The sequence below is a fragment of the Protopterus annectens genome, chromosome 8.part0, assembly GCF_019279795.1.
Source record: "Protopterus annectens isolate FY-2018-M chromosome 8.part0, PAN1.0, whole genome shotgun sequence".
In the NCBI taxonomy this organism is placed as follows: Eukaryota; Metazoa; Chordata; order Ceratodontiformes; family Protopteridae; genus Protopterus; species Protopterus annectens.
In genome coordinates this window covers 786535230-786552631 of record NC_056741.1, presented here as the reverse complement: position 1 = coordinate 786552631, position 17402 = coordinate 786535230, and the positions used below count along the sequence as shown (strand labels likewise).

Below are 17402 nucleotides of genomic sequence, written 5' to 3'. Positions count from 1 at the left end.
TAGGTGATTTCAACTACCCCACCATCAACTGGGAAAACTACTCATGTACCAACTCATTCGCTGAACTTTTTCTGGAATTCATAAATTCCAACGCCGTGGATCATCTTTGTCTACACCACCACCAGGGGCAGCAATATCCTGGAACCGGTCATTACCAATATGGGTAACTGGTGTTCCACTCCAGAGGTTTACTCCTCGCTGGTCAGATCCGACCACAAACTAATCACCCTAGACATCCATATCCCACCCCCACTCCCCATTAAGGAAACTACCATCAAAACCTACTCCAAAGCCAACTTCATGCTTCTTAAGACTGAAGGGCAAACTTCATGACATCCATGCAGATGGAAAATAGAGGTACGACTGCTGAATCTTACACAAATGCACTGTATAAGCACATACACGAGTGCATGGATCGTGCCATCCCCAACAGAACAAAGACGCTATCCTCCAAAAAAAAGTAAGCCAATCTGGTGGTCCCCTGCCATAAACAAACTCTACAACAAACGGAAGAAGCTGTTGCAAAAAAGAATAAAATCCCAAGACTGGAGGAACTCCCTGGTCAGCCTCAGCAAGAAGCTGAGATCCCTCATAAAATCCTCCAAAGCCAGTTATGAAAATAAAATCGCCATGGATTCCAAAGTCAACCACAAAGCATTCAACAGCTATGTCAAAAATCTCAATGGCAAAACTCAGATCTGCTCTGAGCTACAGCACAATGGCACTAAATATACAGAACCAACCAATATTGCCAACAACCTGGCAGATAGGTTCAGTGCTAACTTTACCCCCCTCACCCTCCAAAGGGCCCATCTTAATACCGGAAGAATGCAAAGCCCCTGTAATCACTGATGAACAAGTAAAGACCACACTCTCCAAAGCCAAGAATACAGCATCCATGGGACCAGACAACATCTCAGGCTGTGTACTACACAAACTACAGAACGAACTGGCACCCCACCTAAGTACCATGTTCAATCATAGCCTCATCTCAGGCTATGTGCCTACTGAATGACCATCCGCAACGGTTATCCCACTCCACAAAGGGGGGTGCCACCACAGACCCTGGAAACTACCACCCCATTAGCCTGACGAGCCTGGTCTGCAAGGCCACGGAACGTATCATCTTGGAACTTATAAACAAAAACATAGGTAACCTCCAAACCTTGGACCCCACTCAGTTTGGGTTTGTAAAAGGTAGATCATGTCTACTAAACCTGACTGACTTTTATGAAGCAGTCACTAGAGCCGCAGACGAGGGCAAGGTAGTGCACACAGCCTATCTTGACCTCGCCAAGGCTTTCGATACCATCACCACTCTGGAATTATAGATGAACTCACTAAACTGGGCATAAATCCCTATGTCACAAGATGGGTGGCCAACTGGCTCACTGACAGAGCCCACACAGTAAAAGTAGCTGACTCCAAGTCCGACTTCAGACGAGTGACGAGTGGAGTATGGTCCTGGGTCCTCTCCTGTTTGGCATCTACGTCTCTGAAGTGCAGGCCAACACAGACATTCTACAAAAGGGCCTCATAGAGACAGATGCTTGGTGTCAAAGTCATGGCCACAAGCTCAATGCCAAGATGATCATTTTCATCCCCCTTTGGGAAAAATTCGGTACCCATGAACTACCACATAGGCGGTAGCTCACTAAACACTGCAAGTGTTATAAGAGACCTTGGGACACAGGTGGACAGTAGTCTCTCCTTTAATAACCACATCGCCACAGTAGTCAGGAAATCCTTCTACATGGCACTCCTCATCACAAAAGGGTTCTCCTCTAGAAAAAAGGAGGTCAATGTTCCTCTCTACTCATCCCTCATGAGACCAATTACAGAGTACAATGCCCCGTTTGGCATGTATCTCACAAGACACCTACAGCAACTGGAAAGGCCACAGAAATACCTCACTAAGAGGATTTCCAACCTCAAACAGATGCCATACGCAGACTATCTCAAAAAACTCCAGCTCTACTCTGTCGCTTATCGCCTACTCGGATGCAATCTCTGCCTAACATATAAAGCTATGTCAAGCCCAGACCTGTTAGACATGCTACAAAAAGAAATCCCAATCTCTCCAAACCACACGCTCCAGGGACCTAAACCTTGCCACCACAATAAAGAGAAAGTACAGTTGTGTACACTTACCATAAATGTAGATGTTCGAGTGTATTCACTGTTGCAGTCATTATATTTGGGTAATCTGCTGGCAGGTTGCCCTCAGTCAGCCTGATTAACAAAGTCTTGGGTCCTGCGTCGGCTGCTGTCCCTTTTTCCGTGACATCAGGTCGTCAGGGGTATAAAACATGCAGCTGACGCCATTACATTAGTTTTTCTTGCCCCAGATGTCAGGTGCCCCCCAAATGGGGAGCAAATAAAATTAGAAACACAAAAAATATACCTCCAACCAAAAGCAAATACACCAAAAGAGCTTTTAAGCATAGTGAAAAAGTAGAGGTATAGCCAGAGAAAAATAAAGGGCTGGAGGGAGGGTAACCAGGACTGCAACAGTGAATACACTCGAACATCTACATTTATGGTAAGTGTACACAACTGTAGTATGTTCTTCGTGTTTCACTGTTGCAGACATTACATTTGGGTAGATTCCCAAAGATATGGCTGGGTGGAGGGAATTATACAGCATTAGGACCAGCTATAAGGCCCTGCAGGACAGCAGTGGCTAACCAGCTCTGGATTTAGAGAAAAATGGTAATGTTTGGTGAAAGTATGAACTGAGCTCCAGGTATCACCTTCTAGAATGTCCCTGGTAGGAACACCTCTGAGAAAGGTTGTAGAAGTAGATGCAGCCCTGGTGGAATGGGATCTGATCCCCTGGGGGATAGTTTTTCCATGGTTCATATAGCAGAAACAAATACAATGGCTTAGCCATTTGGAAATGGTTTGCTTTGAAATAGCCTTTCCCTCTGCCCCTGCAGCAAATGCCACTAGCAGTTGTTCAGATTTTCTTTGAGATTTAGCCCTGTTTAAGTAAAATCTAAGTTGTCTGTGTACATCCAATGAATGCAGAATCCGCTCCCCCTTGTTCTGTGGATTGGAAAAGAAAGTTGGCAAACGAATGGTCTGATAAAGAGCCACACTGGATACCATCTTAGGCATGAAGGATGGATTGGTCCTGAGAGATACCTTGTCCGCATGAAAAATGATGAAAGGCTCCACTGCCACAAGAGCCTGCAATTCAGAAATCCTTCTAGCTGAAGTGACTGCTAAAAGGAAAGCTGTTTTCCAGGAGAGAAATTTTAAGTCTGCAATAGCAGCTGGCTCAAAAGGAGGGAGAGTGAGCTTCTCCAATACAAAATTGAGGTCCCAGGCAGGGGTTGGAGCTCTTCTGGATGATCTTAAGTTTTTGGCCTCTCTGAGATACTGCTTTAGCAGTGGATGAGAAAAGAGGGGAGGTTCTGTGTTGTAATGAGCTGAAATGGCTGAGGCATGGATTTTTATGGAAGAAAAGGACAAGCCCTTGTGAAGCATCTCGGTTAAGTATTGCAAAATCTGAGGAATGTTGGGCACTGCTGTGCTTATGCCTTGAGATGGATTCCAGGCACAGAATCCCTTCCATTTGTCAGCATAAGATTTTCTAGTACTAGGTCTTCTCACCTCCAAAATGACACCCATCACAGGTTTGCTGAGGGATGCTAAAGGTGAATTTAGATGATTAGCCACACTGCAAGATTCAAAGTTTGGAGCTGAGTGTGCAGAATTTGGTTGTTCTGCTGAGACAGCAAGTAAGGGTGTCTGAGGCAGGTGCCATGGTGGAAGGTGTGACATCGCGCAGGAGTGGGTACCAGTGATGGCGAAGCCAGTCTGGAGCAATCAAAATCATTTTTGGTTTTGTCCTGTTTGACTTTTAGTAGAACTTTGGAGAGCAGAGGCAGAGCGGGAAAGGCATAAACTGATAGGTTTTTCCAGCTGAAGGATAGAGCATCCACTTTCCAGGCTTTTTTGTGATGAGTTCTTGTGCAAAATTTGTCCAACTTATAGTTCTGGGGTGAGGCAAAAAGATCCATGTCTGGGCTCCCCCATTTGTGTGTCAACAAGTTGAAAATCCGTGGAACCAGTTTCCATTCGTGTGGGTCCATGAGATTTCTGCTTAGTTCGTCTGCCAGAGTATTCAGCCTTCCTGGCAGGAATTTAGCTTGTAGTTGTACTTGATAGGTCAAGGCCGTGTTCCACAATGCCATGGTTAGTCTGCAAAGGGGGTAGGAGTGTGCACCCCCCCTGCCTGTTTATGTACCACATAACCGTGGTGTTGTTTGTCTTTATAAGTAATTGTCCTGGATGAAGGTAGTCCTTGAAGGCTGTCAGTGTATTCTGTACAGCTAGTTCTTTTTGATTGATATGAAGGTGCATTTGATTTGGGCTTCATTTGCCGTGAATGCACTTCCTTGCCAGATGAGCCCCCCCAAGCATAGTCTGATGCGTCTGTAGTTAAGGTTTGGGCGGTAGGGGGTGGTGTGAATGGCAGTCCCTTGTTTCGGTGGCAGGCACCTGCCCACCATAGGAACTGTAGTTGCAGGCAAGGTATGATAGGAATCATTGTTTCCAGGCTGTGACAATGCTGACTCCATAGACTTTTTAAATACCACTGAAGTTTCCTCATATGCAGCCTTGCATATGGAAGTAGAAGAATGCAGGAGGCCATGAACCCCAAGGCTTGCAGCATTTTCCTAGCAGAAAGTAGGGTTTTTGTGGCCACCTGTTTGAAGTAAGTCAACAAATGAATTTGCTTCTCTGGCTTAAGGAAAGCCATCTGGGCAGTTGTATTCAAGCTTGCACCCAGGAATGTAAATTTTGAGAAGGTACCAGTTGTGATTTCTTTTCGTTTATAGTGTACCCTAGACAAGTCAGAACCCTTTTTACAAACGCCAGATGTTTTAGAAGAATGTCCTTGTTTTCTGCCTGAATTAGACAATCATTCGGGTATGGATATATTTGAATATTTCTTTGTCTGCAAAATGCAATTACTGGAGCCAGGCACTTTGTGAAGACCCTGGGTGCAGTAGATAAGCCAAAGGGCAGTTCAGAGAACTAGTAATGCAAGAAACCTGCTTTGAAACGAGGGTATTTTCTGGAAGATTCCCTGAGTGGGATATGCAGGTAAGCCTCCTTTAAATCTAGAGCTGCTAACCAGGCATCTTTGCCTAGCATAGGAAGTAATTGAAGAGTCAGCATCTTGAATTTTGAGATGTCCAGAAAGGTGTTTAGAGTAGATAAGTCCAGAATTGGGTGCCTAGATTTGTATTTTCTGGGTACCAGGAAAAGTCTGGAATAGAAACCTTGTCCCTTTTCCTCTTCTGGTACTAGTTGAATAGCCCCCATGCTCATGAGGAAAAGTACTTGTTTCTGGGCCTCTGCCCACTGATTTGGGGGCAGATCTGGCCATCCGCTTGGAATTGGCAATGTATGGAAATGAAATCTGTATCCTTGGGATACTATATTTAAAACGCATTTGTCCTACGTTATAAGTTGCCAGTTTCTTGCATGAAGAGCCAGTTTTCCCCCCAAAGGGGTGGCTCAAGGTTAAGTGCTTGGTAAGTGTAAAGGGAAGTCATTGAGAGTGCTTACCATAGGGAGGTGGCTTGTTGTTTCCAGATTTGGAAGAGGAGGCACCCCATTGTTTTGTTCCGAAAGTCCCTTGGGACTGAAACCTGGTGCCTTTGGAATGTCTGGGTTTGACTTGAGCGGCTCTCGAAGGAACTGGAAAGGACCAGTTCTTAGTATGCCAGTGCCTACTAAATCTTGGAGGTTGCACTTGTAAGAAATCTTTCACAGTTTGCATAGATTTAGCTTTATCTTCCATCTTTTTTAGAACTTCTTCAGCCTTATTACCAAAGAGACGGTCCTGTTGTAAAGGAGCATCCAACAATTTTCCTTTTACATGATCAGGCAGAGTTTGCTTTTTGAGCCAAGCATGCCTTCTTAGCACAGACCCAGTTACAGCAGCCCTACAAGAGGCCTCCAAAGAATCAAAACCACATTGCAAAGTATGTTTTCCAACTTGTTCAGCTGAATGCAATAGATCCTGTAAATCTTTATTTTCCACACAGTCACAAATTATCATTGTCTATTTAAGAAGTCCCATGATATGCTGTTGATATTTTAGCAAATGAAATTGACAGTTTAAAGCCCTGATTGCCAAGGTTGCAGAAGTGTAAACCTTCTTACCCCATATATCCAGCGCCCTGGAATCTCTATCAGGAGGAGTAGGATTTTCAGCAGTAGAAGCCTTAATGCCCTTGGGACCCTGAGAAATGGTTTCAGGATCCGCAACAGGATTTTTGAAAAGAAATTTGAGGGAGTCCGGAACCCTGTAGTATCTGTCTGACTTACAAGGAGCCGGAGGCAGAGAATCAGGAGCCATACTAGATTCTGAAAAAACATCATCAACAATGTCTAGAACAGGAGGTATAGCCAAAGGCCTATGCTGAGGAAGAAGAAGAAAATCCCTAAGTCTCTTTTTAGATTCAGAAAAATCCTGACTTTCCCAGTGGTTAAGGTATGCAAAGTTTCCCCAAAAGAAAAATCCTCAGAAGGAGAAGCAGAATGAATGGAATCTTCTGCATCAGAGTCCTCATAAGTAGGTATAGACAATTCCTGTTCATTAGAAGAATCAGAAGAAATAGAATCCTGTTCAAAAGATTCATAGTCAATATCTTGCCTAGGCCTCTTGGGGAGGGGGTTGACTAGAGTAATTAAATCTTCAGCCACTTTGATAATTTGTTTCTTAGGCATAGGGGCCTGTACATGTTGCCTAGGCGTCGGTTTTTTAGACATAGGTTGAGATTTTGGCCTTATTTTTGAAGATGGCGTTGGTCTAATATACAAATCTGTAGGCCTGAAAACACCCTCAGAAGCCAGTGCCTGCACAGCGGCTCTGGACCCATCCGAGGTAGAGACATCCGCGGGTACCATAATTGAAGCATCACGCGGCATACCGGACTCCGAATGGGTCTCAGTAGAGGCCTGCGAATCAGAATTAGCGGGAATCAGGGGCTGCGAAAGCGCCTCACTGAGTACCAGCAAACTGGCGACTGGCTTAGGAGAAGCATCATCAGCAGTTTTGGACCTCAACGGCCTGTCTTTTTCTTTGCATTTTTTAGGTATTCCGGTAGTCGGATTGCTAACAGACGACATTTCTGGATAATTAAAGCGTTAGCCAAAATATCTAGAAGCAAAAATGTACCGGCGTTGATTAAATAAAGCACAGAACCAACAGCAAGGTACATTGTTGTCAGGGCCTAGGAAAAGGAATACAGTACAAATGAAAATCTTTATGAGGTATTTGCTTCCCACAAGTAATGCAATTAACTTTTTCTGACATCAGAGGGGAGCAAGAAAAAGTTTCCCCAACGGAGTACTTAGTTTTTTAGTTGAAGACTTCGGATCTGAAATTCGAAAACGAAAATTTCAGGAGTCGGCCGACCGGCACTTGCAAACTGCTTCTGCTTCAGGCACCGCACGGCTATAAAGACTAATGTAATGGCGTTGGGTGCATCTTTTATACCCCTGATGACCTGATGTCACGGAAGAAGGGACAGCAACAGACGCAGGACCCAAAATTTTGTTAATCAGGCCGACTGAGGGCAACCTGCCAGCAGATTACCCGAATGTAATGACTGCAACAGTGAAACACGAAGATCATCATGCTGGAGGGATCGATTCCTGTCCCAGAGACATCCAATACTCTGGAACAAATTACCCATTCATGTCAAGCAAAGCTCCTCATTGACCCTTTTTAAGAAAAAACTTAACTGGATAGGAAACAGAAAATTCACCCCGGGGATCACTTCTGTGGCACTGCTTGACAGGGGCACAAGAAAATAATTTTCCTGGGTGGCGAAAGCCAGGGAACCTTTATGGCTAGGCTTATTACAGGCCCCAGGGCCGATAGCCCAGTACCTACCTATGAACCTGATAAGCCCTAACAGCTGAAAGCAGAAAAAGGGCTCCAAAACCCCCACACACAACTAGACTAACTAACTTAATTGGAAGAGAGGAACTGTAAAGAACAGTAAACTAAGTTAAACTAAACTAAACTACACTTACATTAGAAAACCACAACACTAAGCTAGAAACGAACAAAAAAAAAGTAGAAACTTTGTACTTATCCAGTCAGAGCCAGAGGACACGCATCTCCAAAGGAAGCATGGCAAACGAGATCTGGAGATTAGAGGGCAGCAGGACATTATGGGAGAGGGAGGAGCCACAGCTTTAGATCCATCTGTTGAATATTGCTGGCTCGGGTCTGATGTCAGATCCAATGGAAGGAATCTCTGGAAACCTGATTTTGCAGGCCACCTCTGCCGTGTGGACAGCGTCTCCAATTCAGCCCCCCCCCCCTGGGGGAGGGATGTTGGGACTTCCAGCCATCATTCTCTTTAAGGCTCTCCAGAATGTCTCCAAAGGAGACATCTTCAGGGGGTATGACTTCCCTTCATCGTAGTCAATATCCCCAGTGACGGATTCGTATGGGGAATCCAAGTGCATCCTCTTGCACTTTCTCTTGTGAGGAACTTCTACAGTGGGAAAATATTTAGAAGTGTCAGAAGAGGATAAGTCCTGGATAAGTGTATCCTGCAGCTTCAGCCCTCGCTGTCCCGATGCAGAGGTTGGGTGAGAGTCAGAACGAGAGGAAGGTTTAAGGATCAACTCTGACTGAGGGGCAGACTGGGTACCCAGTGAGGACAAAGCCCTCTCCACTGCCTGGAAGGCAGGACACCCCAAAGACGGAAGGAAGCCCTGTCTCCAAAACCACAGATGGGGTCAGAGGAGGAAGATTTGTTGGAGTCATGGAGAAGGTAGTTCCAGAACTAGAAGTAGTCGGAACCGAGGACTTAGGAAGCAATCCTCTCGCCGCAAGAAACTGAACCACCACGGCCTCAGCATGTCCATTTCTGATAGGCTCTAGCTGGAGTGAACTGACTGGGTGGATGGAGATTTAGTTGTCTCTAAAAATGGACTAGATAGTTGCCCTATATAGAAGGGGAGTACTGTGTTCTCGGAAAAGTGCACTCTGGTTCCTCTAGAATAACATGTCGGAACAGTTGGTGTCGGTGCAGTGGACGGAACTGAGGCTGTAGGTTCTGAAACATTGTCTTTTTCAAGTGTCTACTCCAGGGCCAAAGATACCAGAGGTCCCAGAGCAGAGGCTTTCGGTTCCATTTTTATTTGTGAACTCTCTAGTTTAGCTTTGTCACCGGTACTGAGGAGGAGGTCAGTGTCTAGTAACTTTTCCTCTTATGCTTCTTGGTTTTTCAAGAGGAGGAAGAAGAAGAAAGAGGGTCTGTCTTAGATTTAGAGCCAGATAAGGCCTCCTCAAAAGATGATTTTAGCATGCCTTTTAACAACAACTTATATTTTCATTCGACTAATGCACGGTGGGTAAATCCATGACATATTGAGCAGTCTTCCTGAAGATGTATTAAGCCTAAACAATATACACATAACTGATCATCCAAATTAGGTATCTCCCTATTGCGCTTCTGACATTTTGTTTAAAGCCAGAGGCATCCTTTCCTTTGTTAGCCATATCTATTGTACAGAGCTGAAACTGAAAACTAGAAATGGGGAAAGAAATTACAGTATAGTGCTACCAGTAAATGGTAGGCCTAGAATGCCCAAGGGTATTGCAGGAGAAAGTAAAGACAATGCAGAGCTAAAGTATATGAAAAAGAGGATTGCTACCAGCAATGGTAGACAAGAAATACCAACGGTATAAAAAAAAAAAAAAAAAAAAAAAAAAAAAATTTTTTTAAGAGGTTCAAATTGAAAAAGTCTATCAACTATGAGCTTAACTGAGAAAAGAGTACGGTAGGGAGATTCTAAACTAATAAAAGGGGACTAATTAGGTAATAGAAAAGCTACAAATGAAGAAAAGAATAGCTGTGTAAAATCTTACCATAACCTTAGGTGTCCTTCTCTTCCATGTTGCAGTATTCTTGATGTGGGATTTCCCGTCTCAAGCAACCTGCAGGTCGGTTCCTATACAAAAGCTTCAGCTTGACTGTTGTAGTTGCGTGGGACCTCACACGTAGGGCCATAAACCCAGGACCTTAAATGTGACGTCTGCATGCACAGACCTCAGAACTTGAAGGCCCACTAGGAAGGAGTAGCCAGTGATGTCAGTCATAGGGTCAAGAGCCATTATGTGGATACATAGGTCACAGGATAGGGTGAAGACCCTAAGAAACCCGAGGATACGAGTGACAGAGAGAGAGAGAAGGATAAGGAGGTTGATGGGTGGGAAGGAATACTGCAACATAGAAGAGGACATCTATGGTTATCGTAAGATTTTACACAACTATTCTATGTCCTTCTATTCCTATGTTGCAGTATTCTTGGTGTGGGAGAGTACCACAGCTTAGTTGGAAGGAAGGGTGGAGGAGGAAGAGGCTGATTCCACAAAGCCCTGCAGGATTGCCCTGCCAAATCCTGCACATGCTCTGGAGACATCGTCTAAATTGTATGTAGTGTTTGGTGAAAGTGTGAATGGTGAAAGTGTGACTGGTGGACCATGTGGCTGCTTCCAGTAAGGAAGTGGTGTCCAAATCTTTTAAAAAGGCTTTGGAGGCTGCCACTGCCCTGGTGGAGTAAGCTTTAACTCCCTGTGGGAGCTTTTTGCCATGGTGTGAATAACAGAGGCAAATGGCTTTTCTAATCCAACATGCAATGGTTTGTTTGGCGACTGCTTTGCCCAGGGCCCTGGGGTGGAAGGAAACAAAGAGTTGGTTGGATTTCTAATGGATTGTGTTTTGTCTAGATAAAATCTTAGCTGTCTGTCTACATTCAGGGAGTGGAGTATTCTCTCCCCATGATTGGTAGGAGAGGGGAAGAAGACGGGAAGATGAATATACTGGTTAAAGGACAGATCATTGACCACCTTTGGCATAAAGGAAGGGTTAGTTCTTAGTGTTACCCTGTCCTTGTGGAAGGTAGTGTATATGGTGCAGGCCATTAGGGCCTGTAATTCAGACACTCTTCTGGTTGAAGTTATGGCCACAAACAAGCAGTACTATTTTCCATGTGCACATTTGCAGAGTAGCTGCACTAGCAGGTTCAATTGGAGACTGGGTTAGTTTTTCCAGGATGAAGTTAAGGTATAAGGGTGGTGGGATGGGTTTTCTTGGAGCTCTGATGTGTAAGATCCCTTTTAAGAATAGCTTCATGTCAAGCGTAGCTAGTAGGGGAGGTTCTAGTGGCAGGCAGGCTGAGATTGCAGAAAGGTGGACTTTCACTGAAGAGTAAGAGAGTCCGCCCTTTACTAGATGACACACATATGGAAGAACTGGGGGGGGGGGGGTTCCCTTTTGTTGTGTCAGAAGGTCCACCTTGTTGGGTAACTTGTGGTGACTGCCCTTGGCTAGACTGAGAAGTAGGGGGAACCAGTGCTGCCCTGGCCAGTAGGGAGTCACCAGCAAGATTTTTAGTTTGTCTCTCCTGATTTTCAGGAGGACTTTCTGAATTAGTGGAAAGGGAGGAAAGGCATACAGAAACTTTCCCTTCCAAAAAATGCTGAAAGCGTCTACTCTCCAGAATAGAGAGGGATTAGGTCTTGGAGCAGGTCTGCAGTTGTCTGCTCTGGGGGGAGGCAAACAAGTCTACTTGAGGTGTGCCCCACCGGTGGATCATGTCTAGGAAGACATTCCTGTCCAGCATCCATTTGTGCTGTGGAGAGGATATCCTGCTGAGAAGGTCTGCTTGTTTGTTGTCCTGCGAGGGGATGTAGGATGCCTGCAGGGACAGGTCCCATATCAATTTAGCGCCTCAGCAAAATATTTTGCAGAGGTGCTAAAGTGTATTAAATATTTGGATCAAAGCCTGGTGTTTTTTATTTTCTTACTTTTGCTGAGTTTGCTGAGTGTTCATTGTGCTTGGTTATCTACAGGTCCCATATCAGTAAGGTTAGTCTGCACAGGTGGTACAGTTTTGTTCCATCCTGCTTGTTGAGGTACCACATAACTGTAATGTTGTTGGTAATTATTTAGAGAACACCTGGTGGTAGGAGTGGAATGAAGGCTTTCAGTGCTAGCAGGACTGCTGTCATTTCCCTGACATTGATGTATCTGTCCTTTAAGGAAGGGTGCCACTTTGCTTGGAACCTGTAGGATGCCATTGTGGCTCCCCATCCTGAGTCTGAAGCATCTGCATGCATAACCTGGTTTGGGAGAGGAGGCTGCTGTGGAAGGCCCGGGTTCAGCTGGATTTGCTGAATCCACAAATTCACTTCTGCCTTTAGGCAGAGCAGGAGAGTGATTTCTTGCTCTAGAGGATGTTGATGCCGAGACCAAACATTTTAGATACCACCGTAGCTTTTCACATGTGCATTCTGGCTAGTGGAAGCATGGGGATGGTGGCTGCCACTAGGCCCAGGATCCTTAGGAATTGCCCTACAGTTTTTATTTGTGTCTGCAGAAGGGCTTTGAAATGGGAGGTCAGGAAGCTGACCTTGTCTGGGGAAGAAAGGCTTTCATTATATCCATTTTGCTCCTGCAACCTAGAAATATTTTGCCTTGTTCTGGTGTCAAGGATGATTTTGGGACGTTGAGGGTGAACTCTAGATGGATTAACAGAACTTTTTGCAGTCTGCTAGGATTAGGACGTCTAGGTAGGGGTAAAGCTGAATCCCCTGTGTTCTACAATATGGGATGGCAGGTGCCAGACATTCTGTGAACACTCTGGGGCAGTGGACAAACCCAGAGGGCAAAGCAGTAAATTGGAAATGACAGGAAGGACTCCCAGTGCTGTGCTGAGATCTTAAACTAGTCTGACAAGAGTCTAAGGAGGTCATGAGAAAACAAAACACCATTCTGCAAACACTAATTTCTCACTAGTCAAGACTACAGAACAGTTAGGGGTAAAACAACTATCAGCCAAACTGATGAGATCCAAAAGCCAATGCTTGATGAGAAAGATCATTAAGGCCTTCGGAAGGAGAAGGGGAAATCCTCAAGCAGGAAAATCACTGATCTCACAAGAACAAGAATTAACTAACCTGCTTCAAAATCAGGGCTCATAATTCAGTAGGAAGACTGCATAGCTTCATAACTCCCCTCAGTCAAAAGCTATTAAATAAAATTAGCCCAATAAATGTCTACAAAATCTATTAGATCAAAATGTGGCAAGTCTAGACAACAGACCACATGATGTCAGCAATTTGAATTGGCAAACATTTATGCAGTTTCTTCAAATGAAGAGGAAGGAAGGTCTTCTGGAGATGAGATGAGTTTGGCCTAGAGAACAAACCATGTCAAGAAAATGTTCCTTTCAGTAAAGAATAGTGCAGCCTCCTCATACTAAGACATAGGAAAACATGTTATGGAAGCAAGAAAGGCTGAGTAACACAGTTCTGTCATACACAAAAAAGGATGTGACTCTGTGAGAGAGTATGCTATCTTTGAATGTGAACCGTTTCATAAACTGAATAAAAATAAAAGCTAAAATTATTTCACACGGACTCACCTCACATAGTCTTTGACAAGCCAAAGTAATATTTTTGTTAAGACAAAGGGTTAACTTTATTCAAGGACTGCCTCCCAACCCCTAAAATTAACCACATTCTGACTGGATTACCTTTACTGAACAACTGTGACCAAATTCAGGAAATTTTGGCCATAGTAATGCATTTCACCTTATTTTCACATAAACATAAATTATACACACAGACAAGCATTTCTATTAACAAGCCAGGCTGATAAACAGTTGCTTCCTTACCTCCCAAAAATAAGCACTTTCTGACTCAGTACCTCCAAAGCTTGACTATGACCATTATCTAGTCACGTGCAGGGAACAGCATTTGATGTTCAGTATTCACCCCCCCCCCCCATTCACTGGGTTACACAAACAAAACAAACAAATAAATAAATAAAACATGCATGGTTGCAGTGAACTGTGTGCGCTAACAGTGCCCATTAGTTTATCTGGTATCTAACTAGCATTTTTTATTTTATCCTGCAGAACATCATCATTTCAACTGTTGAAAAACATCCATGCGATTGACACCAAATGCTTTTCTGATTATACTAAGCACTGACTTTGGTTGTGCTGAGACAACTGTTGTCAGTGCTGAGGATGGAAATAACTTGGTAAAGCATCGCTAGACTAGAGCTACACAGCAGGGAGAGAACAGGGATGGCATATTAAAGAGAAGCACAACATTTTACTCCATGTTCATTTTGTGGTCTGAGTAACTTCATTCATTTATGCTATTTAATTCATTAGTATGCTAGCTGTTTTAAAATATTTCAACCTGAAATCTTCAGAGATTATTAATGTATTCATCTGTAAATCAAAGTCATGGTGTTAGTAACGTTAACATTTCAAAAGGAATGGAAGAGAGACAAATCAGGATCCATGTTCTGTCACTGCATAACAAGATAATTTGTCATCTCCAGTAAAGAGGACAGAGACACTTTAAAAAAGAAACAAAATGTCTTACCTCCTGCAACCAACAGTAAGTTTCGTAAGGCAAAGGACTTTCATGAATAGAAAGGATGAGTAATGCTCTCCCAGTTATGTTATTGAGCAAATTACATCTCGTAAGAGATGGCAGGAAACATACTAACAGCTTTTTTTAGGAGTCTGCAGTTAGTAGTCTCTAATGCTGGCAATAATCTTCTGAGGGTGGAACTGATGATTTACAAAGCCAAAATATAGTTTTAACTAATATGGAACAAGCAGATTATATATTAATAAAATCTGAGTTGTAGCATTCAAGGTACTCAACTTGAAAAGTAAGTAAACCACACAGGGGTTTACTGATACCTAGGAACAGTAACCTGAAAGTTAATTTGGTACAATTAAGTGTAGCTACTTTTTTCTTTGCCTTCTGTACATCAATATAACAAATTGCATCAGCTAGTACACTGAATATTCTCCACTACCTAAAAAAGCTGAAAAAAATAAGTGTGTAAATGTCAGAGACCACACTGACTTGGGATTTCAGTTTTTAGTGCAAAACACAAAATTAGTTTAGAAAAAGTTGCAAAGATCTGCAATGCATCCACACAGATTTTGAGAAAATCCTGTACTCCTTAAAAGGCTAATTTCTTTTTTCAAAAACAAATGCATTATTGTCACAAGTATCTCTTACCTGTATGAAAATTATGGAATGCATCTGACTTCTTGCTCGTTTCAGTGTACTGTAAGCTCTGTATGTCCTTTGGATGCGAACAGCACATAGATGATGATAAGCTGCAGCTGTAAAGTGAAGCCTCCTGTCAGCTTGCCTTTGATCAGCAATCTATAATAAAAATGAGACTTGTTTACAATGAAATATGTTATAACTGAGGGAAACGGTCCCAAAGGGCCCTTTTTCAGCCATGACAAAGTTACAAGGCAGAGAAAGTCCTACATTGCAAAACATAAGAACAGTATGGTGAATTTGTAGTCAATACCAAAGAAACACCCTAAGTTAACAGCGGAGTAGTAAAGGAAATCCACTGATTAACAAAATAAATAAATAAATAATACATTTATTTATTTCCAGATCACCACATTGAAGATAACTGGAAGGCAGTGGGAAGCATTTCACGCACACAATGTCTGACTCTAAGGTAAATACATAACTGGAAGACAATAGGGGGCATATATATTACATATAGTATGGTTGTAACTGAAAAGGTAGAATACAAATTTGGCAGAAAAGTATGTGTAAAAAAGAGAATGTACAAATATGTGAATGCTTATTTGTGAGAACCACATATGGTTGAATTTATTTTATACAGTGTAGGTAAGCAGGTGTGTGCAGCAAAATTAAAATTTGAATGAAAAAGTGGTTGAGAAGATGTGCAAGACTGTGTTATAGCAGATGGTGTGAATTATGCAAGTGTTCGTGGGCTAGGGTTAGTTAAGGGGAGAGATTCAGTGTTATACATGATTTGGGTCCTTTTGATTTGTGTACTGGTACTGTTAGAGAAAGTGTTTTTAGTAACAATGTGTAGATTTAAGCACACGAGTAAGGTGGGCGGGGGGAAGAGGTGGTGGTTTGCTCAACTGCAAAAACATGTCTATTTTCCTCCATGTTGTGGCTTTCGATCCTTTAGGATCAATGTTTTGCTATTCAATCTCCTTCTACTTCAATATTTCTAAATACATTTGTGTGTGTGTGTGTGTGTGTGTGTGTGTGTGTGTGTGTGTGAGTAGTACCAAATTTCAACAAAACACCCAAATACTGACGCTCACAAAGTCAACCAGAAAATGCTGACTTTGCATATGTCAACACAATACTATGCATGTGCTGTGCAATAATCCTAGTTCAAGCAAAATGTAAATAATAAAAAAAAAAACAGAATAAAACGTTTTTATTTTCAGGTGGGCAAATTCCCTTGTACTCCGCACATCAATTCCTAACTAACTAAATATATATATATATATATATATATATATATACACACACACACACACACACACACACACACACACACACACATGCCCAGCAGGGCAAGGCTCATTATTCACCCCTCACAAACCAAGCGACTAAGCAGCTCATCCTACTATTCAGGCATGACCAAAGGGCAATTTCAGGTATACTCTCCAGTCCAGCTGGTGAACCAGGGTATCCTGAAGCAATGTTACAACTGCCTCATGTGCACAGACAGCCCTCTCCTTCTACCACAAAACATTAACATAAGCGAGAGATGCAATTATATAGCTAAAATGGAGGCTAACCTCTCTCCACCGAAGACTGGAGAAGGCAGTCATGGGGGAAGGTTAACACTTGCCCCACACCTCCAGCCTCACATAGACATACTAAACCAGCAATGGCAAAAAATACACATAAATACACAAAATCATACTTGGAGGCTCTAAATAAAAACCTGCAAAAGCATCAGAGACCTCCAAAGCAGACATCCAAAAAACCTGCACCTCCCGTCACAAACCAGACAACACATAAAACACAAAATCAGTGTGCCGTACAATCACAGCCCTTAAGGCGAAATAACATACCTAACACATTAGTAATAGGGGACTCTATAGTCAGGCACACTGATGTCCTTTACTCACTAGGCTGGACAAGGAGAAGGTTACTGTTAGCTGCCTGTCAAGAACCAGAATCCGCCACATAACACAAGCACTCAGGTCACTCCAAAACAAGTACAAATATGACTGTCATTGTTCATGTTGGTGTGAATGACCTGAGACGTACCTCCCTGGACTACATGAAGAGAGACATGGAAGAGCTCTCTGATCATGTAGCCCAGGTGGGTATGACCCTGACCCTGAGTAGCATCCTGCCCTCACCAAGAATGATACCGCAGTATAAAGTAAAAATTATCAATTTCAACAATTGGCTAAGCTTCTGGTGTCATTCAAAGGGGATCCAGTGTCTGTCAGCCTGGGACGACATGCTCAACAAGCCTCGTTGCTTTGCAAGAGACGGCTTG

The 17402-nt window shown here is 43.2% G+C and overlaps 1 protein-coding gene across 1 annotated transcript in view; it reads right to left on the bottom strand.

The window, feature by feature from the left end:
- ASPM (assembly factor for spindle microtubules) overlaps positions 1–17402 on the bottom strand; it is a 2279206-nt gene that overhangs the window by 521873 nt on the left and 1739931 nt on the right. Inside the window, exon 24 of the mRNA XM_044080257.1 lies at positions 15110–15259. Within this exon, the coding sequence (XP_043936192.1) occupies positions 15110–15259 (150 nt within the window). The remainder of the gene's footprint in view (positions 1–15109; positions 15260–17402) is intronic.